At 36.6% G+C, this 26,023-nt stretch overlaps 1 protein-coding gene across 1 annotated transcript in view; it reads right to left on the bottom strand.

Annotated features, from left to right (window-relative positions):
- The window catches only part of KYNU (kynureninase), a 100,680-nt gene extending 74,921 nt beyond the window's left edge, over window positions 1–25,759 (bottom strand). Inside the window, exons 1-4 of the mRNA XM_057550916.1 lie at window positions 25,587–25,759; window positions 19,778–19,903; window positions 18,983–19,164; window positions 1,309–1,429 (exon numbers count right to left, since the gene is read on the bottom strand). Coding sequence (XP_057406899.1) covers window positions 1,309–1,429; window positions 18,983–19,164; window positions 19,778–19,824 — 350 coding nt within the window. The 5' untranslated portion in view covers window positions 19,825–19,903; window positions 25,587–25,759. The remainder of the gene's footprint in view (window positions 1–1,308; window positions 1,430–18,982; window positions 19,165–19,777; window positions 19,904–25,586) is intronic.
- Between the last annotated feature and the right edge of the window lie 264 nt (window positions 25,760–26,023).

Raw genomic sequence — 26,023 nt, 5'->3', positions numbered from 1 at the left:
GTGATATTTATTTTTCAATTCATGCATAAATGTTATGCAGATAAAGTTATAATAGGTCTAATAAACTATATAAAACTCTATTATTCTTGCATTGAGTTGTGAACTTACATTCTTAACCACTTAAATTAAGAAACTTTGCAGTGTTATCTAATAGCCATGGTAGTAATCATTGGCATAGTCAGTGTAAACTAAACTTTATAGAAGAGGTTTTGGTCCCAATGTAAAAGACCACTGGCCTGAAGAATATAGAAAGCTGGAAAAGACATTCTGAGTTTCTATAAGAACCAAATATCTTGCTCAGAATTCTTATCTGGTTTGGTTTCATCTTCCTGAATTTTTTTTTTTTTTGCTGTCCTTCAGGTTTAGCTTTCCCTTCATATCTATTTTTCAGATTCTGAGTCAAAAAATATTTTTAAAATAGTTATACTATTTTTAATATTTTAAATATAAAATGTTTAAATAGTTAAAAATATTTTAAAATATTTTCAGTTTCAGCTTTATCAGTAATCACTGGGGAAGGATAAGAAGTACATAAGATTAGGTTATTTTCCTTAAGGGATTTACAATATAGCTAAGAATATGAAATTAATGAAAGTAGATACCTCTAAACTGCCTATTGTAGAGCACTGATTATTAATGCAATAGACATTCAGGGAGGGCTAATCAGTGGTTGAGAAGGTTGATATTAAAGAGGGTAAGCACTGAGGTAAGCAGAGAGTATGAAGGGTTTCATAAGCAGAAGAGTAAAAGCAGAACATAAAAGAAGGAGAAAAAAATGAATCCTAATTTAAGATTCCTGCATGGTTAGCTAAGCCCAAATGGAGCATCTTCTCAATAAACATGTTCAGTTTGGGGAGGGAAGCACCTTCTGTTCCACTCAACCTCCTGTCCCCACCTCAACAATTCTTATTTTCTTATTTATAAAAATTAGTGTGGTAGAGTTTAGCCAAGAATTAATCATGAAAACACTAAATTGAATCCTAAATATTAACTGCCTTGTTAACCATTTAGAAAATAAAATAAAATAATTGCATATGATGTAGGTGTGTCAATTCAAGGGAGGAACTTAAATTTTTAAATATTTCAAAAGTTTTACTATTGATTCTGCCACTAACTTGCCAGAATACCTTATTTACTGATCCTCAGTTACTTCATCCAGTACTGAATGACACAATCCCTCAGGTTCCCTCTGCTCTAAAATTCTAAGATTCTACTATACACCTTTCCAAATATTAGACAACCTGGCGTGACTTTTAAAATTCTTATATGAGATGTTGAATGATTGATAGCTTTTGAAATAATACTTACATTTTGGCCCACTTATCTAGTTCTTCTTCCAGATATGTTTTAACCGTTTTTGGTTGAAGCCCAAGAGAATTTCCCAAGAAATAGATGGCTTCTTCATCCTTATTCACTAAAGATAAATCAACTGAAATAGAAGAAAAGGAAAAAAATGCTTCTTCAACTAATTAACATTCTTCCATTTGGCATTGTTAATCCACTACAAACAATGAATGTAATTAACTCCAAGAAAAATGATACATATCTTACAATTCCTCCCAAGGATAACATCAGGTTCTCTGAAAAATAATCTTTTACATTTATATTTTAAAATACAGTTTAAACAGATAGATGCTTTTGTTGATCAGTCATATTTATTATGCTCCACGAGGAAATCTAGATTAACAGCTACTCCCAATCATAAATAGCCAATAGAAAAGAGTTAAAACCAGAATTTTTACAAAACTTATATCAACCTATCTAGTCATAGCAGAAGGTTACAAGAATTTACACAAGTAATAATCCTGGTGTTATAGATCAGGCAAATTAAAAAAATCTAAATGATTATTTATATATCTGAAGTAGAGATATTGAATTTATAGGTTTTTGTTCTCTTTGTATGCATATAATATTAATACCTATGTAGGTAAAGATTGTTCTCTATATCTACTTTTTATTCAAATAAATCAGAACTTTAGTGATTTGTTTTATAATTCTTCCTTGATTGCAATAAATGCAATTTCATTAGCAAACCAATCTATATGCTTAAAGTATTTTCTAGAAATGCACAGGTTTATAATTGTGTTCTACTAAGTTTTATCTTAATTCTATGGGAAGAAAGATTCAGCTTCTTACTGAAATTTGAATCATTTGGTAGTATACTTGTCTTTATTTAGACTACTTAAATCTTTGCAGGCTTTTTAAAAGCATACCATCTAATTCAACCTACTTTTATAGATCCTGTGTCACTTTTTCATTGGCATTTCTTAAGTCAGACCCAATCAAAGAGGTGTAAATACTGTTCACACATTTAAATTGGATTAATTAACAGTTCTTTGTCGATCTAGAGAACAAATATTGAAGGATTTTACTTAGAATCCAGAGGTTTTAATTGGTGTACCATGGCTCAAATTTCAATTAAGCATTCAAATAAGTAGTTTTAAGACTAAACATGTTCTGTGTTTGTCAGCCCTATCAACAACCCAGGAAGAGGAGGCAACCACCCAGATCTCTGCTCCCATTTTTTTTTTGTCTGTTCTTTCATTGGTGACACTTTTACAGATAAATAAGTATTGGGTTACTTTTACTTAGAAAGTCATTTTTAAAAGGTGTTTGGTGTGAAAAAAAAGCAGAATTGTAAACTGAATTATCTCATCTCATGCCTCCCCAAAGTGTGGTTCCCCATCTTCAACTATTTTCCTTTTACTTGGTTGAGTTTTGTTTTGTTTTTTTGGGTTTTTTTGGTCTCAAAGCACATCAAATGGCACCATGTGAGCATTCAGTTGGCATTATGCAAAGAGGTAGAATAGAGTATGAAGAAAGTGCTTTGGTAATTACCCACAAGAATGAAGAGATAACACACCACTCTCCAACCTAATGCCATCAGATCTTTACAACATGAAAGACAAACAGGACTTTAAGCTGTGGGGGCCTAGGCTTCTCTTCTCTGAAGAATGGTAAGAAAATTTCATATTAAAAGTTGGTACTCTTGGCAGTCATGGGGTTCAGGACATGCTACCTCAAAATATGGCGCCTTGGACTTCCCTGGTGGCACAGTGGTTAAGAATCTGCCTGCCAATGCAGGGGGCACGGACCCTGGTCCAGGAAGATCCCACATGCCGCAGAGTAATTAAGCCCATGTGCCACAACTACTGAGCCTGTGCTCTAGAGCCCACGAGCCACAACTAGTGAGCCTGTGTGCCACAACTACTGAGGCCCGTGCACCTAGAGCCCATGCTCTGCAACAAGAGAAGCCACCGCAATGAGAAGCCTGCGCACCACAATGAAGAGTAGCCCCTGCTCAATGCAACTAGAGAAAGACTGCGCACAGCAACGAAGACCCAATGCAGCCAAAAATAAATAAACTATATATTTTTTTAAAGTATTTAAAAAAAATATGGTACCTTGGCATACTGGATGTTTTAAGCTGAAGGAATATGAGAAATGGCTAGTGTAGGAAGAACTTTCTGACCTTCACCTAATCAAGTCATAAGATGCTCACATCATAAGCTTCGAGCACACCCTGGGAGAAGATGTGACTAGTATCCATATCAAATCCAGTTCTCCCACCAAAAGCATTGGGCACACACAGTCTGCATAGGGATGCTCCCACCTAAGAACATCCCTTCAAGACCACAATAGGTAACTGTTTCATGTAAATTCATAGAGGCAAAGTTAAGTGAACTGGAAAGTCAGAAGAACTACCCACAATTGAAAGAACAAGAGAAAGCCATTGAAAAAAGTAATAAAACATAAATAAACAATTTACCAAAGAATTCAAAACATTGATAATAAAAATGTTAACTGAATTAGAAAAAAATAATTGATCTAAACACTGATTTTTTTTTTTTTTTTTTATTTATGGCTGTGTTCGGTCTTCGTTTCTGTGCGAGGGCTTTCTCTAGTTGCGGCGAGTGGGGGCCACTCTTCATCGCAGTGCGCGGGCCTTTCACTATCGCGGCCTCTCTTGTTGCAGAGCACAGGCTCCAGACGCGCAGGCTCAGTAATTGTGGCTCACGGGCCTAGTTGCTCCGCGGCATGTGGGATCCCCCCAGACCAGGGCTCGAACCCGTGTCACCTGCATTGGCAGGCAGATTCTCAACCACTGCGCCACCAGGGAAGCCCTAAACACTGATATTTTAACACTGAACTAGAAAATATAAAAAAGACCCAATCAAAAATAAATAATTCAGTAGCTAAAATAAACACATTAGAAGGAATGAATAACAGACTAAGTGATACAGAAGAATGCAAAAGTGATCTGAAAGATACACTAATGGAAATCACCCAGTCAGAACAGCAGAAAGAAAAGTAAATTTTTTAAAATGTGAAAGCAATTTAAGAGATATCTAGGATAACATTAAGCATTCCAATATTCACATTATAGGGATTTTAGAAGACAGAGAGAGAAGGGGATCAAAAATGTATTTGAACAAATTATGGGGATTGGTTCAAGATGGCAGAGTAGAAGGACGTGCTATCACTCCCTCTTACAAGAACACCAGAATCACAACTAACTGCTGAACAGTCATCAACAAGAAGACATGGGAACTCACCAAAAAAGATATCCCACATCCAAAGACAAAGGAGAAGCCAAAATGAGACAGTAGGAGGGGCACAATCACGATAAAATCAAATCCCGTAACTGCTGGGTGGGTGACTCACAAACTGGAGAACACTTATACCACAGAAGTCCACCCACTGGAGTGAAGGTTCTGAGCCCCACGTCAGGCTTCCCAATCTGGGGGTCTGACAACAGAAGGAGGAATTCCTAGAGAATCAGACTTTGAAGGCTGGTGGAATTTGATTGCAGGACTTTGACAGGACTGGGGGAAACAGAGACTCCACTCTTGGAGGGCACACACAAAGTGTGCTCATTGGGACCCAGGGAAAGGAGCAGTGACCACATAGGAGACTGAACTAGACCTACCTGCTAGTGTTGGAGGGTCCCCTGCAGAGGCAAGGGGTGGCTGTGTGTTGCCATGAGGACAAGGACACTGGCAGCAGAAGGTCTGGAAAGTAATCCTTGGTGTGAGCCCTCCCAGAGTCTTCCATTAGCCCCACCAAAGAGCCTGGGTAGGCTCCAGTGTTGGGTCGCCTCAGGCCAAACAACCAACAGGGAGGGAACTCAGCCCCACCCATCAGCAGACAAGTGGATTAAAGTTTTACTGAGCTCTGCCCACCAAAGCAACAACCAGCTCTACCCACCATCAGTCCCTCCCATCAAGAAACTTGCACAAGCCTCTTAGATAGCTTCATCCACCAGAGGGCAGAGAGCAGAATCAAGAAGGACTACAATCCTGCAGCCTGTGGAACAAAAACCACATTCACAGAAAGATAGACAAGATGAAAAGGCAGAGGGCTATGTACCAGATGAAGGAACAAGATAAAACCGCAGAAAAAAAACTAAATGAAGTGGAGATAGGCAACCGTCCAGAAAAAGAATTCAGAATAACGAGAGTGAAGATGATCCAGGACCTCGGAAAAAGAATGGAGGCAAAGATCCAGAAGATGCAAGAAATGTTTAAGAAAGACCTAGAAAAATTAAAGAACAAACAAACAGAGATGAACAACACAATAACTTAAATGAAAACTACACTAGAAGGAATCAATAGCAGAATAACAGAGGCAGAAGAACAGATAAGTGACCTGGAAGACAGAACGGTGGAATTCACTGCTGCGGAACAGACCAAAAATAAAGAATGAGAAGAAATGAAGACAGCCTAAGAGACGTCTGGGACAACATTAAACGCAACAACATTCACATTATAGGGGTCCCAGAAGGAGAAGAGAGAGAGAAAGGACCCGAGAAAATATTTGAAGAGATTATAGACGAAAACTTCCCTAAAATGGGAAAGGAAATAGCCATCCAAGTCTGGGAAACACAGAGAGTCCCATACAGGATAAACCCAAGGAGAAACATGCCAAGACACATAGTAATCAACTTGGCAAAAATTAAAGACAAAGAAAAATTATTGAAAGCAGCAAGGGAAAAACGACAAATAACATACAAGGGACCTCCCATAAGGTTGACAGCTGATTTCTCAGCAGAAAGTCTACAAGCCAGAAGGGAGTGGCATGATATACTTAAAGTGATGAAAGGAAAGAACCTACAACCAAGATTACTCTACCCGGCAAGGATCTCATTCAAATTCGATGGAGAAATCAAAAGCTTTACAGACAATCAAAAGCTAAGAAAATTCAGCACCACCAAACCAGCTCTACAACAAATGCTAAAGGAACTTCTCTAAGTGGGAAACACAAGAGAAGAAAAGGACCTACAAAAACAAACCCAAAACAATTAAGAAAATGGTAATAAGAACATACCTATCGATAACTACCTTAAACGTGAATGGATTAAATGTTCCAACCAAAAGACACAGGCTTGCTGAATGGATACAGAAACAAGACCCATATATATGCTGTCTACAAGAGACCCACTTCAGACCTAGGGACACATTCAGACTGAAAGTGAGGGGATGGAAAAATATACTACATGCAAATGGAAATCAAAAGAAAGCTGGAGTAACAATACTCATATCAGAAAAATAGAGTTTAAAATAAAGAATGTTACAAGAGACAAGGAAGGACAATACATAATGATCAAGGGATCAGTCCAAGAAGAAGATATAACAATTATAAATATATATGCACCCAACATAGGAGCACCTCAATACATAAGGCAACTGCTAACAGCTATAAAAGAGGAAATCTACAGTAACACAATAACGGGGGGGGGGGAATTTAACACCTCACTTTCACCAATGGACAGATCATCCAAACAGAAAATTAATAAGGAAACACAAGCTTTAAATGACACAATAGACCAGATACATTTAACTGATATTTATAGGACATTCCATCCAAAAACAGCAGATACACTTTCTTCTCAAGTGTGCACGGAACATTCTCCAGGATAGATCACCTCTTGGGTCACAAATCAAGCCACAGTAAATTTAAGAAAATTGAAATCATATCAAGCATCTTTACTGACCACAATGCTATGAGATTAGAAATTAATTACAGGGAAAAAAACGTAAAAAACACAAACACATGTAGGCTAAACAATACGTTACTAAATAACCAAGAGATCACTGAAGAAATCAAAGAGGAAATCAAAAAATACCTAGAGACAAATGACAATGAAAACACGAGGATCCAAAACCTGTGAGATGCAGCCAAAGCAGTTCTAAGAGGGAAGTTTATAGCTATGCAAGCCTACCTCAAGAAACAAGAAAAATCCCAAATAAACAATCTAACATTACACCTAAAGGAACTAGAGGAAAAAGAACAAACAAAACCCAAAGTTAGCAGAAGGAAAGAAATCATAAAGGTCAGAGGGGAAATAAATGAAATAGAAACAACGAAAACAATAGCAAAGATCAATAAAACTAAAAGCTGGTTCTTTGAGAAGATAAACAAAATTGATAAACCATTAGCCAGACTCATCAAGAAAAAGAGGGAGAAGACTCAAATCAATAAAATTAGAAATGAAAAAGGAGAAATCACAACTGACACTGCAGAAATCCAAAGGATTATAAGAGATTACTACAAGCAGCTCTATGCCAATAAAATGGGCAACCTGGAAGAAATGGACAAATTCTTAGAAAGGTATAACCTTCCAAGAATGAACCAGGAAGAAATAGAAGATATGAACAGACCAATCACAAGTAATGAAATTGAAACTGTGATTAAAAATCTTCCAACAAACAAAAGCCCAGGACCAGATGGCTTCACAGGTGAATTTTATCAAACATTTAGAGAAGAGCTAACACCCATCCTCAAACTCTTTCAAAAAATTGCAGAGGAAGGAACATTCCCAAACTTATTCTATGAGGCCACCATCTCCCTGATACCAAAACCAGACAAAGGTACTACAAAAAAGGAAATTAAAAACCAATATCACTGATGAATATAGATGCAAAAATCCTCAACAAAATACTAGCAAACAGAATCCAACAACACATTAAAAGGATCATACACCATGATCAAGTGGGATTTATCCCAAGGATGCAAGGATTCTTCAATATACGTAAATCAGTCAATGTGATAAACCATATTAACAAATTGAAGAATAAAATCCGTATGATCATCTCAATAGATGCAGAAAAAGCTTTTGACAAAATTCAACACCCATTTATGATAAAAACCTCCAGAAAGTGGGTATAGAGGGAACCTACCTCAACATAGTAAAGGCCATATACAACACACCCACAGCAAACATCATTCTCAATGGTGAAAAACTGAAAGCATTTCCTCTAAGATCAGGAACAAGACAAGGATGCAAGGATGTCCACTCTCACCACTGTTATTCAACATAGCTTTGGAAGTCCTAGCCACGGCAATCAGAGAAGAAAAAGAAATAAAAGGAATACAAATTGGAAAAGAAGAAGTAAAACTGTCACTGTTTGCAGATGACAGGATACTATACATAGAGAATCCTAAAGATGCCACCAGAAAACTACTAGAGCTAATCAATGAATTTGGTAAAGTAGCAGGATACAAAATTAATGCACAGAAATCTCTTGCATTCCTATACACTAGTGATGAAAAATCTGAAAGAGAAATTATGGAAACACTCCCATTTACCATTGCCACAAAAAGAATAAAATACCTAGGAATAAACTTACCTAAGGAGACAAAAGACCTGTATGCAGAAAAGTATAAGACACTGTTGAAAGAAATTAAGGATGATACTAACAGTTGGAGAGATATTCCATGTTCTTGGATTGGAAGAATCAATATTGTGAAAATGACTATACTACCCAAAGCAATCTACAGATTCAGTGCAATCCCTATCAAATTACCAATGGCATTTTTTACAGAACTAGAACAAAAAATCTTAAAATTTGTATGGAGACACAGAAGACCCCGAGTAGCCAAAGCAGTCTTGAGGGAAAACAATGGAGCTGGAGGAATCAGACTACCTGACTTCAGACTATACTACAAAGCTACAGTAATCAAGACAATATGGTACTCCACAAAGACAAAAATATAGATCAATGGAACAGGATAGAAAACCCAGAGATAAACCCACACACATATGGTCAACTAATCTATGACAAAGGAGGCAAGGATGTACAATGGAGAAAAGACAGTCTCTTCAATAAGTGGTGCTTGGAAAACTGGACAGCAACATGTAAAAGAATGAAATTAGAACACTCCCTAACACCATACACAAAAATAAACTCAAAATGGATTAGAGACCTAAATGTAAGACCGGACACTATAAAACCCTAGAGGAAAACATAGGACGGCATTCTCTGACATAAATCATAGCAAGATCTTTTTTGATCCATCTCCTACAGTAATGGAAATAAAAACAAAAATGAACAAATGGGACCTAATGAAACTTCAAAGCTTTTGCAAAGCAAACTACAAACAAGATGAAAAGACAACCCTCAGAATGGGAGAAAATATTTGCAAACGAATCAATGGACAGAGGATTAATCTCCAAAATATACAAGCAGCTCATGCAGCTCAATATTAAAAAAACAAACAACCCAATCCAAAAATGGGCAGAAGACCTAAATAGACATTTCTCCAAAGAGGACATACAGATGGCCAAGAAGTACATGAAAAGCTGCTCAGCATCACTAATTATTAGAGAAATGCAAATCAAAACTACTATGAGGTATCACCTCACACGAGTCAGAATGGGCATCATCAGAAAATCTACAAACAACAAATGCTGGAGAGGGTGTGGAGAAAAGGGAATCCTCTTGCACTGTTGGCGGGAATGTAAATTGATACAGCCACTATGGAGAACAGTGTGGAGGCTTCTTAAAAAACTAAAAATAGAACTACCATATGACCCAGCAATCCCACTACTGGGCATATACTCAGAGAAAACCATAATTCAAAAAGACACATACACCCCAATGTTCATTGCTGCACTATTTATAATAGCCAGGTCATGGAAGCAACCTAAATGCCCATCAACGGATGAATGGATAAAGATGTGGTACATATATGCAACGGAATATTATTCAGCCATAAAAAGGAACGAAATTGGGTTATTTGTAGAGATGTGGATGAATCTAGAGACTGTCATACAGAGTGAAGTAAATCAGGAAGAGAAAAACAAATATCGTAAAATTAACACATATATGTGGAACCTAGAAAAATGGTACAGATGAACCAGTTCGCAGGGCAGAAATAGAGACACAGATATAGAGAACAAACGTTTGGACACCAAGGGGGGAAAGCAGCAGTGGGTGGGGGTGGTGGAGTGATGAATTGGGTGATTGGGATTGACATGTATACACTGATGGGTATAAAATGGATGACTAATAAGAACCTGCTGTATAAAAAAATAAAATTCAAAAAAAAAATTATGAGTGAGAACTTCTATGGGTTGCAGCAAAAGCAGTTCTAAAGTGGGAAGTGTATAGTGATGCAGGCCTTCTTCAAGAAATAAGAAAAATCTCAAATAACCTAAACTACCACCTAAAATAATTAGAAAAAGAAGAATAAAGCCCAAAGTCAGCAAAAGAAAGGAAATAATAAAGATCAGAGAGGAAATAAATAAAATACAGATCAAAAAAAAACAAGAGAAGATCAATGAAACCTAGAGCTTGTTCTTTGAAAAGATAAACAAACTTGATAAACCTTTAGCCAGGCTTACCAAGAAGAAAAGAGAGAAGACCCAAATAAACAAAATAAGAAATTAAAGAGGATATATAACAACCAATACCACAGAGATACAAAAACTCATGAGAAGAGTATGAACAGTTATATGCCAACAAATTGGACAACCTAGAAGAAATGGACTAATTTCTAGAAACATACAACCTGCCAGGACTGAATCAAGAATAAATAGACAACTTGAAGAGACCAATCACTATTAGTGAAATTGAGTTTGTAATAAAAAACAAAACAAACAAACAAAAACCCCCAGCAAACAAAAGTCCAGGACCGGATGGCTTCACAAGGGAATTCTATCAAACATATAAAGAAGAACTAATACCTATCCTTCTCAAACTGTTTCAAAAAAATGAACACCCCCAAATTCATTCTATGAGGCCACAATTACCCCCATATAAAAACTAAACAAAACCACTACAAAGAAAGAAAATTATAGGCCAATATCTTTGGTGACTATAGATGCAAAAGCCCTCAACAAAATATTAGCAAACTGAATCCAACAATATATAAAAAGGATCATATACCATGACCAAGTTGGATTTATTCCATGGTCACAGGGATGGTTCAGCACTTACAAATCAATTAGTGTGATGCAACACATTAACAATAGGAAGGATAAAAATCACCTGATCATCTCAGTAGACGCAGCAAAAACTTTTGACAAAATTCAACATCCGTTCATAATAAAAACTCTCATCAAAGTGGATATAGAGGACCATATCTCAACATAGTAAAGTCCATTTACGACAGACCCATGGCCAACCTCATACTCAATAATGAGAAGCTGAAAGCCTTTCCTCTAAATTCAGGAACAAGAAAAGGATGTCCATTCTCACCACTTCTATTAAACATAGTATTGAAAATTCTAGCCACAGCAATCTGACATGAAAAAGAAAGAAATCACAATCAAATTAGAAAGGAAGAGAGAAAATTGTCACTATTTGTAGATGACATGATACTTTATATATTCTTTGTGTGTTCCCTGAGTGTCTGGAGTTGTTCTGCATTTGTGCCAAGAGAAGCTCCTTGGCTAGGATGTCCATTATTTGCTGGACCTCAGGGTCAGTCATGACTCATTGGTTCCCATCTTTAAATTGTCAATTGTCATGTCAGTCCTTGACTGTCACACTGATCATTGCTGAAAATTATCTCCTGCTTCCTATAGCTTGAGTCCGAGTCTAGAGTCTTCTGGAATAAATCCATGAGAATGGATGGGCTCCAGGTTAGAACTTATTTCCTATTCATTCAGTGCCAGTGGTCTGACTGTTACACAACTTCGACATCTTGTGGGGTCTATTGGGCAGCTTGTTTAATATTTCCATGTTCATGGCCTGGGGAGAGTTCCCTTTCTGAAAACATTCATTGCATTTATTCTTTCTTCCAAAGTCAAATCAGGTTTGACCTAAACCAGTCATTCTTGTTCTTCAGGATATTTTCTGTCTGTTTACAATTTTTTAGAATATTGAGGATTTAGTGTTCTGCCAGAATATGTATTTTAGAAATGATGCATTCATATTACTTTTCTTTGAAGTAGGAGATGTCGATTTGGGCATAAGCTTTTATAATTTCTCAGTAGTCCTCTTGCATATCTCCCCATTGGTCTCCAGATATCCCCTTTTTATAAGTCATATTGTATTAAGACCCATCTTATTGAGTTCATTTTAATCTGATTACATCTACACACTCGATCTCCAAATAAGGTTACTTTCTGTGGTACTAGTGGACAGGACATTTACATTTTTAGGGGACACAATTCAACCTATAACATCCTCCTTAAAGGTTCACTTGACTTTAAATGGTCTAAGAACTGAAGAGTTTCAGCTTTCTACAAACAGGCCTCACCTCATTTGTCTGGAAGTCTCATCTCTTGACAAAGGTTGTGCTATGATTGCCCTAGAGTTCATGATTCTGGAAACTCATTTGTTTGCTTCTTAGTAATTTCAATGCATCAAAAATGTCCATCACTCTGGACCTTATTTGCTTATTCTTTTAGTTCATTTATATGTTTTCAAATCTAACCCAGAAACCAGTTTCATTTTTGCTTCTTAAATATGAATAAAAATTTCAACATCACTTCAGATTCAAAGGTTTTCCTCATCCCCAGCTCAGGGTTCATCTAATTCAGAAAATTATAGTTTGGAACAGAGGAATATGTCTATTGTAGTTTGTTCTTCTTGTTCCTCACTGCTGCTGCTTTTAATTCCTTCAATGAAGTGAGAAAATAAAGATAAGAAAACTGTAATCTGGCTTTAGTGCCTTTATATTAGTAGATCTTTCCTTTATGGGTTACGTTTTAGTACTTTTTTCTTTAGCAATCCCTCCTCATTGGAGACTTCCCACATCCAGTTGCCTAAAGTAGTGAATGCATACTTCTGCTGATGTCTTTTGATCCTATCCATTACCACTGCCTGCCACCTCTTACAGTATATTTCTAGACCCTTTCTGCTGTAGTTAAAATAACCCAACGAGTAGCCCTCTCAGGTCAGGTGCTTTTGGAGTGATTTAAATTCTGCTACATTTCACTAGGTTCAGGTAACTGAAAGGAAACATGCCCCCTTAATATATTAATTATTGGCGTGCTAATGAAGCTATTTTAAATTTTGAGTTGTAAGTATTTTAGAGTCTTTGAGTAGAGTTTTATGTCTTCAACATATATAAATTTCCTACTCTAATGCTTTCCACAAAAAGAGCACTCAGTGTGTTTGGAGCATCCAACTAGTATTATCAAAGTTGGCCAAACATGATCCTAATTGCAAATATGTTGTTAGATACCAGTACCAGATATTCTTCTGTTTTTGAGAGAGAGAAACAATCATTTTAAAATTATAAATATGTGGGTATAATACTTTTTAAACTAGTTATGATAATCTATTCATGAAATGTTAATTTTTAAAAATAATATATATATCCTCATGATCTTTATATATTTCATTTGAATTTAGGTACTAGTCTATCACATCAGGAGCTTTAAAAAAATATGGTGACTGGGCTTGACTCAGAGATTACAATTTAATTGGTCTGGGGAATTCCCACTGGTCCAGTGGTTAAGTGGTTTTTCCACTGCAGGGGGCATGGGTTCAGTCCCTAGTTGGGGAACTAAGGTCCTGCAGGCTGCGTGCTGCGGCCAAAAAAAATTGTTCTGGTGTGAGATGTAGGTATAGGCATGTTATTAAAATTTGTCCAACTAATTCCTTATATAGTTATTTCAGAAGGTCTGGGACTAATCTTCTTATTCAAAACAAAACAAAACAAAACAAAACAAAAGCATGTTGCTTCCAAGTGAAACTGAGGGTAGTCATCAGTTAGATCCATTAAATGATAACTTGCTTAATGAATAATAAGCTGTAATATGCCTTCACTGATTAAGCTGGCTGTCATTGTTTTTTACAAACACTTGCATATCCTCTAAGCAGCATGTAACCTAAACAATAAGATGTTTGACCAAGTTGTTTTTTCAGGAACTTGGAGTCAACTCAGTCCAGTTTGAGCTTAAACCAGTTAAGACTGGTTGAGACCACTGACAACTGGGCATGCGCCAGCATCTGATGGTGAGATTTTGACGTCAGAGGGCCAAAAAGTCCACCCTCAGAACATCTGAGGTCACCATTTTGTGAACATGTGTCCCATGAAGAAGCATGTAGCTCAGTTGTGCTGCCATAGAATAACAATTACCTCACTTTTTTCTTATCTCCAGTCACCTTTCTCCACAACCCCCATGCCCCAGACTACCCTGCTTCTTTATCCCATAAATATCTAAAGCCCTTCACCTCTAGGGATGAGGATTTGAGATTTGTTTTCCTGTCTCCTTGCTTGACTGCCTTATGAATAACCCTTTTCTTGCTGCAAATCTCAGCATCTCAGTGTTTGTCTTGCTGCAGATGAACCTGGTTTGGTAACGCAAGCATAAAAATGATATTTTACACTCAGTCGTCCTTGCAGAGAGATGGGGTCATGGCATGGTGGGCAGGTGGATATGTAATAAGCCTACTTCTGGGAACCTTCTTCAAGGGAGAGCACACACACACTCTCTTCTTTGACCCTACCGGCTTCTACTGCTTGAAACACAGTTACCAACTTCTTGGACTCTGAGATGAAGGCTGCAAAGGGCAGAGCAACAAGAAAAAAAAAACAAACCTGGGTTCTCTTTAAATAAACAGTTTCCAAATAAGTTATTTAAGTAACTAGTTACCACTAGTTACTTAAATCAGAAAGTCTGGCTCACACTATGTTTCTCCTACTTAATAGTTTATTCAATGGCTAATGATTCAGGCTTATTCAATGAGTCTTCCAAATATTTCTTGATTCTCTTCCCTTTTTTCCCCTCCAATGCATTTACTTGGATTTTCACAATCCCTTTTGGATTTCTGCAAAGATATTCTAAATCATTTCTTTAATTCTATTTTCACCCTCTTCAGTATGATTCTACACTGTTGATGAAATGATATCTATAACATGAATATACTATTTTGTTGTCACAAGCTTATTTTTCACAGCTATGTATAAACTCAGCATAAATTTCAAACACTACAAAGTATTAATAGTTAAAATTTTTTTCGAATTATTTAGTTTATTGCCAGTTACCCACACCCACCTATTTTCTATTTATGCTATTATAGCGATTACCCTCTTATCCTATTTACCCTATTGTATATATACTATTTACTGTTTACCCACACCCACCTATTTACATAGTATCTTTCGATCATGTCTGTAGCTTTGCTTTCTCTTGCTTGTGTCTTTGCACATGCTCTTCCCTCTGAGGGATAAGATCTTATTGGCTGCCTCCCCCACTAGGGTCTGCCTAGATGACACCCACTCAGACATAGAGAAATCAGACAGTCCCTACTCTCAGGGAGCAGATAGAATAATACAAAAGAAAAGAGAAGGATGCAAATAAGTCCATTAAATTACAGAATTCAACTGCCATGAGAAGTTCAAAATGTCTAGAAAATTTAGCTTTTAAGTCAGAGATACTCCATTGTTTTTCATATGGATATTATTTAAGTCATTATTAAAATCACAGTCATAAATAGATGTCTTTTATAGCTGGATAAAGCCTTTATTTAACACAGCATTAGCTATCATTAAATAAAGGATTCCAGTTTATGTTGAAAAGCACACTTTCCTTTATTTCATTTACTGATACCTCATACTTGTCACTGTCTTCTGAGACTAACAGTAGTTGAACTGAAGAGGCTCTGTTATGTTATATAGAATCCCTGGATACAAACTCAAGCATGATAGTTTTCTATGTCAGTTTTATCTAACCAAGGCTAAATATCACAGAGTCAGAATAATAATAGATCTTGTTTGGATAGCTTAAATTTAACTTACTAAAAATGCTTGGCAGGGCAAACTTAAAGAGCCACCAGGCTTGTCTTCACCTCTGTATCCTTAAGGCTCACTTTCACACTTTATTCTTATCTCTGCTCAGGTGTCATCTCATCAGTGTTTCCTTCGAAGACCACCCTGAGTAAAATGACACTCCTCCCACCCTCCCGGCCCTTATAACACCTAGCACACTACCAGATAGAGTACACATTACATTGTTTGTAATTTTGTTTATTATCTGTCTCCTCATACTTGAATAAAAGTTCAGGAAAGTGACAACTTTGCTCTTTAGTTCACGATAAACTGTTTTGAGAATAATGTTTTGAACAGATTAAGTGCTTAATAAATATTTGTTGAAAGGATGAACCTTCAGAGAGTAAGGAACTCCTAGAGTGAGAATAATGAGAATAGAAGTTAATTAATCCAACTATCTATGACACCATCCGAAGAGACCAAGTACAGATGACTGGGCTGTCCTCAGAGTCTCTGATTTAGTAATTCTGGGGTGGTACCCAAGAAATTGATAGTTCTGGTAAATTCCCTGGTGATCCTCATGTGCTGGTCAGGAGACCACACACTTTGACAATAACTAATTTAGAAAAACTCCTGGGGTTAATGAAGTAAATTTTTGTATCATTCAAAACTGTATTTTTTTAACAAATGAATTGTTTAAATTTTTATTGAATCATTCATCTTCTTTCCCCTTATATTTCTTTAAGAATCAGCAATAACTTAACCAAGGTTGTGATTTTTAAGTTATTTTCTATTTATACAAATGTGATATCTATAATCAGGATACTAGAGTCAACTCTTAAGTATAATGAAGTGATTATATGTACATTACTATCTTTATCTGGGTTCTGATTAAATTACCTCAAAGCTTAGTAGAAGAGTCCTGTGTTGATCTGGTATTAAAATCAGACCACAGTGCCTCCCAGGACATACCCTGTGAGTTTTGTTAGTTGTTTATACTACAAATCCATTGAGCTGGGAATGGGAGAGTTGGATTAGAAAGTAAGTTTCAAGGCATGAGGGGGAATGTGTAAAGGTAACTAATAAATATTTGTTGAATGTAAGTGACTCAACATGAGGATGAGAGTTATGTTAGTTAATGAGGCTTAAGTTCAGTAACAGAAAAAGTGATAAATTCAAAATAGCATTTTAACTTTCTGTGTACCCATTTATTTCAATAGGTTTTATACCTGAAAATCCGGAGTTGGGTCCTACGTTAAATCCCTAATGGTAGTACATAGAAGAAAGACATCTTAAGAAAAGAAAGACAGGCAAAGAAATCAAAACTCCCTAATGTATCACCTCCAGTGTTGAGGAAGTAGCCATTGTTCATAGATGGGTGTCTAGATGTGGCCATTAGTTAGCATTATTTCCCAAGAAATCTCAGCCCAGGCTGCAGCTACAATGTACCACTGGCCATTTTCTCTCCTCAGTTCTTCCTTCTCTCTGATACCATTTTCTGCCCTCACTGGAAAGGTCTTGTTAGTGTATTTATTTGCTTACTTTGTTGTGTCTGTTTTTCTTATCACTCATGAAAAGGAATAAAGTAAAGTTTTTTAAATCATGGGGAAATTACAGCTTTCAATAAATGGCATAAAGTTCTAGAGCCTTGATTCCCAATTTATAGTTTTGTTGCGTGCTGAGAAGGCAATCTTAAACTCTGTGGCACTCCAGGGTTCTGCTGTCATGCCTGAACTAGGGGCTCATCAAAGCCCCAGGCAGCCCAGAGGCTGGAGAACGCATAGGGGCAGGGTCACCAGAGCTAACTTGTCTTAAGTGGGTCCTGGGAATTTTTGAGGACTTCCACACTGTGTTCTGTATGTTACGAGGCCCCTTCCTTCCCATCACTGATAGAATATTCCTAGATTTAATTTCATCATATTTCACACGTTGATATTTCTTTTTATCCCTTAAGTTTCAAATCAAAATGCCTTTGCATTTTAGATTCCAGAAAGACATAGAAAATTTTTTCCTGTGATCCCACATCACTTCACTTATAACCCCATTTTATCTGGTCTCATCAATGTCTTCCTCAATTGATAGTAAGCAACTTTAAATTGGATACAAGGCTTCCTTTTATTTTACACTTACATAATTTTACAAGGTGCCATCCTGTGTTACATAATAAAATATAAGCCAAATATGACAGTTATGTGACCCAATCTCATCTTAAAATCATATTAGCTAACACTCTTGGATTATGAGTATCCAAAATTGTACCTGCCACAGTTAATCTGAAGAAAAAAGGAAATTAGACTGAATTATTAAGTATGTGAAACCCATTTTGGTGGATCAGTTCTATTCAACTTGTAAACTTTTTCATTGATGGAAAATGGAGCTAAGCCAAATATGAAAAATTGTTTCATTTTTTTACCTGTGCTACCTATTTTTTTTGAAACAGAACGTCCTCCAAAACAAGAACAAAGTCAGTTTACTGTATTAATTTTTTGAAATGCAATATGCATTTCTTAGGCATTGATTTTATTTATTTAATTATTTTTTGTAAGTCATACGTGCCACAACACACAAAGATGGCTACTTATGTAACATCCTTCCTAATACATCCAAGTCCCAAAATAATATTCTCTCTTAGACAAATATGTTATCATGAACTAGGTGCCACAAAACAAAAGGTATTCTAATACTGTATTGAAAAAGAATTTTTTTGAGCTCTGAGTGCTTAAGAGAACAAGTAAATGCATCTGCTGTAATTTTCAATCAGTAACTCTATTGTTCAGAGAACTAGATGACAATATAAGAACCCTGTAAGTATTTTCTTCAGAAGAGGAGAGGAAACATATAGAATCTGAGACTAAGGTAGGCTGACAGGTTGATTTAATACCACCAGGTGCCTGCTGTTTTGCAGACACAATTGCAATGGCTCTATTATGTAACAGAACAATGATTTTCAAAGATTTATGATGAACACATGCAGTAGCAAATATGTTAATAAATTGATTAAGAAAAGTAAAACCCTTTCCAGTATTCTTACTTGGAGGCAGATCCTGCATTTTGGGAATATAAAAACACTCCCTGAAGTGCCTCAGCTTATCTTCCTCATCGAGGCGGAGGGCAACTCTCTCATCTGTTGGGTGACATCTAAGTTCAGATGCGATGCGTCGGACTGTGTCAGCTGGTAACTCAAGAGGTGAAGGTTCCATTATAAGTTCTCCTCTAAAAATTAATTTGAAAAAAATTAAAAATAATCTAGCCACCATCATTTTTTTTTTTTTGGTAGAAAATTAGCTTTTAGGTAAAACACCTTTTAACTAAGCTTCTCATCTTCCCAACCTCACAAATAATATAATTAACAATCAGCATTAAACCCCATGCCTGAGTTTTTCTCATGCACATAATAATGAAAATAATAGTAACTTAGGGATGCTGAAAGGACTGAATTAGGTAATGGTGCTCAAGACAAAGTAAGCTCTCAATAAGTGTTAGCTCTTTCCATTTTTATTTTCTGAGAAGTGGTCCAAATTAATGACATTCAAACATATATAATGTCAGCACTTTTTCCTTTAGGTGTCTTACTAGGAGGTAACAGTGCTTTTGTGAAAAGTATAGAAGAGCAGTGCCCCACCTAGCTTATCCTCCTTCTCCCTAGCCCACCTCCACTCTCCCATCCCCAATGATTCTTGGATCATAGTTTTAAAAATATGAACATATATACAATAGAACCTTAACAAATTCTTTATTGTGAATAAAAACAATATTGATGAAAAAGTATTTAAACACCTTAAATAATGTTAGTAATTTTTGCCATATGAAGACCAAAGATATCTACCTGCTGCTGCTAATGAGAAACTTCTCTTTCACAGTCATACAGAGCATCTTTGAACAAAGCAGGACCCTGTGGTGTTTCTTGAAAGCACTTCCTGCTTCCTTTAGTCATCATTCTAACACTTCCCACCTTTTTGGAAAGAAAACTTAAATTTCGGAAAGGGATAAATGACAATGGAGATTTATATTTATATTTATTTTGTATTTATTTTTTATATTTGTATTTATTTCCCAAAGTTTTAGTTTTTTGAAATTGAGCAAGAATAGGAGAGGCTTCCTGTTTAAGATGGCAGCGCAGGAAGATACTGAACTCACTTGACCCTGCAGACACACTGAGTCTACAACTACATATGAAGCAGTTTCCTCTGAAAAAACCTAAAGGCTGGCTGAGCGTCAACTACACATCAGGAGAACAAGGAGAAAACCACACTGAAGCGAGTAGAAGAGGCTAGGACACAATCTGGCCTTAACACCCTCTTGCCCATGTGGTGACCCACAATCTGGAGGGAATCAAAACCTGGAGCTTCTCCCTGAGAAGCAAAGGATTCAAACCCCACATCAGATACCTCAAGTTTTAAGACATGCATTTAAGAGACAAGCCCCCAAAACAGAAAATTTGGAAAGTCAATAGGGCTGGAGTCCCAAGACTCACAAAAGAGTAGGGACCTGAGTAATAGCTCTTAATGAGCTTACGTGCTCAGACTCACCTGTCCCAGGGGCCGGCTCAGAGGCAGCCAATTGTGCTTAGACTTACAGTCAAGGAGGCTCACCTGCTTATATTAAAACTCCGGCCTGAGGGGTGGGCATCTAATTTAACACACACATCTAAGAACCTGTTGGAACACTCTCTGGGAACAGAGACTGGTGGGTGTCAAGAAATTTGCTCAGGCTAGTTTTACTTACATACTTGTACTATTGTTGACACCACATATACAGTCTTCCATTTATTTACTCTTTCAACAAATATTTATTGAGCAACTGCAGTGTAGCTCCAAACACTGGTAGAACAGCAGTATCTAAGAGAGTATATAAATAGTGACTTTTGGTGAGTTCACTTTTTAGTGGAAGAAGGGAAACATAATTAAATAAAATAATGTAACTTCAGATAGTTTCAAGAGCTATGAGTAGAGAGAGCAGAGAATGGGATAGAGAGTTATTGGGGCATGGAACTGCTACCTTAGAGGGGTGGGTCAAGTGCATCTCTCTGAGGCAGGGATATAGGAGCATTTCTGAATCATGTTATAAAGTTAGGCATGTGAAGATCTGGACCTGGAGGAAGATGACAGAAAGTGCAAAGGTCCTGAGGTGGAGATGGGTTTGGGCTGTTCAACTAATGCAGTCATGGAATCAAGGAGAAGGGAAGACTATAAGGTAAGAGAAGCAGAGGCAAAAGTTTATCATAAAGACCGTTGAAAGCCAGAAGGGAGTTTGGCTATTTTTCTCTTTAATGGGAAATCACTGGAGGGTCTTGAGTAGGAGAGTGATATGATGTTACTTTACATTAAATAAAAGTCATTTTTTCTGCTTTCTGATGAATTATAAGAGTGAAAAAAAGAGAGGCAAATTAAGGCTACTTTAGTAGTTCAGGGAAAAAATGATAGTAGACTAAATATGGTGAGGGGAAAAGTAGAAATGTGTGGATTTATGACGTATTTTGGAGAAAAAAGTAGATAAATTATCTCTGGTGAGAAGAAGAAAGGGAGTGACTTTTAGCTTTGGGATATGAGCAAATATGTTCAAAGTGGTGAAATAAATATCTAGGAAAGAAAAATTTTGAGGAGGAAAATCAGAGTTCTGTTTAGGACATGTTAAGTTTGAGGTGAGTATTAAACATCCAGGTAGAAGTATCAAGCTGGGGATTGAATGTTTGAGTCTGTAGCTCATGAGAAAATTGCATCACAAGGTAGAAGTTTGATATTTTTCAACTCATAGACTGTACATAAAGTCTAGAACTCTTAGGGACCAACTGAAACTAACAGAGATGAGGTTCTAGAATCTCAGTTCAGTCATCTTTCTTCTACCCCTCACTCTCTCTCCTCCCCCCGCAACCAACACACACAGTGTTAAGCAATTAAGAGTTGTATATCTGAGTGTTTTACAATAGACATACTTCCTGTATTCTGAACTTAAATTCTCCTGCTTATTTATTTGACCTCTTCCTTTCTCAATTGCCAATTGTCTCCCCTGATGAGCCATTCTTTATATTTCCAGATAACGTTACTGAGCTTTATCTGAGTATGTTTTTTAGCTTCTTTTTAGTTAATAGTTTCCAGTTGCTCCGATTCATGCTTTTGTACCAATGTCAAAGCTTTTGATATTGATGTTGATGGTTCTTTTAATACCTGACCAAACTAAATTATTTGTCCGCTTCATGAAATTTTCTATCTCTGTGATTTTTCTGTCCCTTTGCCTAAAATGTTATACTTTCCCTTTTACATATTCAGATCCTAGTCACCCTTCAAGCCCTAGCTCAAATACTGTTGTTTTTCATGAGGCTTGTCATGTTATCTGAGCTAAAAGTAGTCTTTTCTTCTGGACACCTATAACACTTACGAGCACACCTCTTATGATAATATATTCTGCTAGGTACTATAATTATTTAGATACATATGTGTATGGGAAAAACCAAACATGCTTGCCATGCCTACAACTTGATTTTATCTGGGTCTCTACCTATAGTTTTCTGATGAAGGAACCTGCCTTTTAAATAGCAATGACTGTGTCTCCACTGCTTGACATTATCAATTGCCTGGTCACAGTAAGTAGACCAGACCTTTGCTGGACACTCGACCCACTAAAGACAATGCACTGTTTTGTCAGTGGTCTGTGAATGCCTTGCTGTAAAAGCTCTAGCCCAACAGTCATGATGGTGTTTAGCTGAACATATAATCCAATTCTTCCAAGAATCTGAGCTGTGAGATATAGCTATTTATTCAGTTAGAAACAGAAGCAAAAATTTAAAAGAGTCAAAGAGAGGAGCAATAAAATGGTAGGGTCTAGAAGGAGTATTGTCATGAGTGACTCATTTTTCGGACTCAGGCCAAACCACTGATTGTTAAAACATGAAATGATTCCAACAGCAAGTAAGAATCACTTAATCACATGATGGTAAGAGAGAAAACAGCTATGCCTCCTGAAAAGGTGACAAGACAAGCCGGTCAGGAGGGTCATTGAATCTTTTTGTGCAATAAACTATGTGCAAGGCCTGGGAGGCTGCCTGCTTGACTGTTCCAAGAATCCCATGAGCTGTTTTTCTGTCTATCAAGTGTGTATTTACTATAAACCCATTACTTATGGTAGCTTGATTGAGTTGCTATTGAACTGTAATCTACCTGGGCGCCTGAATCTTGTTTAATTTATCTTTGTAGCCAACCCATTCCTGAGCAGTGCCTTTCAGATAGAGTGTTCCCCCCCAAATGGCAATTGAATAAGATTCACAAAATAGCTTGGTGAATTATTTGACAGGATTAATGACTGTTACTAGAGGAATACCCTCCTCATTCCAACCACAGAGGAAATAATTAAAGGAACATTTTCAATGGGATTCAGAATCAAGAGAGCTTGCCTTATATTTGAGACTTCCTTTGGAGAGTCAGCACTTTCAGAGTTCATCAGGGTTGACTCTAAACTCTAACTGGGTTATCTAAATCAATACACAAATTAATTTTCTACCATCATATTAGCAATAAAATTCAACTTCATTTAAAAAAAATATTTGTATTAACTCATTAGCCTCTTTATATTTGTTTCTTATTTAATCCCTGTAACAATTCTGAGGGATCAGAGTCATTTTCCCCTATTTTGAGACCAAACTCTGGAATCAATAGAGTAGAAACAAAAATGAAAGAGAAGGATAATAGAGCTCACAATTTGGCACTGCACTTGCCTGAGGAGCTGAGTCAAATTGTGCTTGTCTTTGACAGGGCATGTGGGTGGAATGTGCAGAGAAGAATTCCTGACCCAAGACTTGAACCTCTCACTTCTTTTTCTTTCAATCTTGTTTCCTGATTTTCCTTCCAATGTTTCTTTGGTTCATTCCCTTTCTCTCCCTTTATTTCTTTTTTCAGCCCTGTACTCAGTCTGCAAAGCACCACAGGCTATAACTCCATCTACTCTTTTTAATCCTTTCAGTCCCAGCCAGGCAAAGGTTAAAGTGCTGGTCCTACTTCTGGGCCTGTCATAGCCCAGGTGTCAAAACCTCACCTGCACTGACAGTAAGATACCTGCTGGTGAAATAGTCTTTCCAGAAGAGCAAACTGGGTGCCACCCTGCCAACAGGCACAGCTCCCGACAGAAGTAAATAAAATCCTCAGTGCCCATGACAACACAGTGCCCTCACTCCAAGAAACCAGTTTATTAACTCATAACAATTCCTGCTAAATTCTGCACTCACCCCGCCACTAAGACAATTAGTGCTTAATAAACTGTAATTTTATGCCTTGTTTAGGTTTACCATTTGCAGGTAGATTGACATGCTCTGATATTGAAATAAAGAAATTCAACCCAAGTTTTAAAAAATTCTGAATTTTATACTTAATGTATTTAGTGTTAATTTTATTTTAAAAGTGGACATGTACACATATGGTCTTAGGCGAGTCACCTAACATTTCTCTGCTGCAATGTTATATAAAACTATCTTAAATTCTACTTCAGAAGATCATGGTTAGGATCAAATAAAATTATTTAAGTAAATTCCTTTCTAAAGAGATAAAAGATAGTCTCATAATATATTTTCATATTAATACCTTGTGATGGAAATTGCCATTTTACTGTCAATTTAGCTTTTGAAATTTTGTAAATTGTGTTTTCAATTTTATTTAGACAGCTAAAACTTTAAAGCTGAAACTCTTATAGTCATAAAAACTTTTTTATGGAATTATGGAATTCAGGATCTCCTAGTTGCCCACAGGTCTAAGGTTAAACTACCCAGTAGTTAATCTTTACACAGTTTCAGGTTTCATGCCTGAAATGAGCAAATTATTCACTTGAGTCCAAAGATTAGAACCTGGTAAAGCAAATTATGAAGAAAGTGTGTAGCTTTTCATTGAGAAAGAAAGTATTACTTAATATATGTGCATGGAACAGTGTTCTTTAAATATATCATTGTTTGAGGAATGAGTGACATCACTGACATAGCTGCATACTTCATATCTAAGCTTATATGAATTATATGCTGAGTTTCACATTAATAAGTTCAATGCATTTGCTGCAATATTACTACCTAAAAAACACCCCTCCGTCCTCAAAGTAAAAGCAGGAAAGAAAAAAGAAACTCTTTTAGCTATATAGAAAAAATGTGTATCAACCTTCCATTCTTAGGCAAACATCTCACAGAGTGAAAGGGGAAGAAACCTTACTCAAGAAATAGGCATTTTCACTTCTCTAAACAAAAACTGAATATGACTAACAGCACCAAAGACAACTAGAGTTACCAGAAAACAAAGGACCTAAAGCTTATTTAATAATCTGAATTTTGATCAAATCTTACCATTTAAACTCAAGTACCAAGATTAACTTATTCAACTATAACTATCTTTCAGTAGATGAATTGCAGTATACTATTGACATCAATTCTTTTTTTACTATATTGGTAAAAATCTCTTCATTTAACTCGCAGTTTTAAAGGTGAGAACACTTTTAGGGTGTTGCACCGTTTTTATGAAAATAATTTGGAGGAGAAAAAGAGAAGAAACTGGCAGAAGAAACCTCTAAAGCATTATGACAAAAATTCTAGCAGAGAGAATATCCCTTTAGAAAAATCACTGAATGTATATTTGTGTACAGAGTATATATATCAGTGTCTCAGGGCTTACCGGCTAGGATTCCAGTGGGGTCCACAGCTCCCAGTGTTTCTCCTTCAACAACAAAAAAAACTTCTCACGAGTTCGTTACAGGTTTATAGGCCAGACTTCTGGGTGAGAAATTGAAAGCGCTTCTGCTCAGACTCCACCCTTCGGGGACTCTGTGAGCCAACTTTAGTTCTTCCCACTCTGTGTATGCTGATTGTCAATCTCCAATCACTGACAAACATCTAAACAAAATGCTGCTCCTCCTTTCTATTTCAAACACTAGGGGCTCTGCTTAGGGCAGCTCCCTAAGGAGCTCTGCCCTTTACACTTAGGTAAACACTTCTTTGTCCTCCAACTAAGACCTTTGAGAATGTGAGCTATATCCTATAATAATCCTATAGAGTAAATAGATTATCCTCATTTTTGTGTGAACTGAACCAATGAGTTTGTCCAGGAACTAA

This window comes from Balaenoptera acutorostrata, chromosome 8 (assembly GCF_949987535.1).
Source record: "Balaenoptera acutorostrata chromosome 8, mBalAcu1.1, whole genome shotgun sequence".
NCBI lineage: Eukaryota > Metazoa > Chordata > Mammalia > Artiodactyla > Balaenopteridae > Balaenoptera > Balaenoptera acutorostrata.
This window is presented reverse-complemented; position numbering and strand designations above follow the sequence as displayed.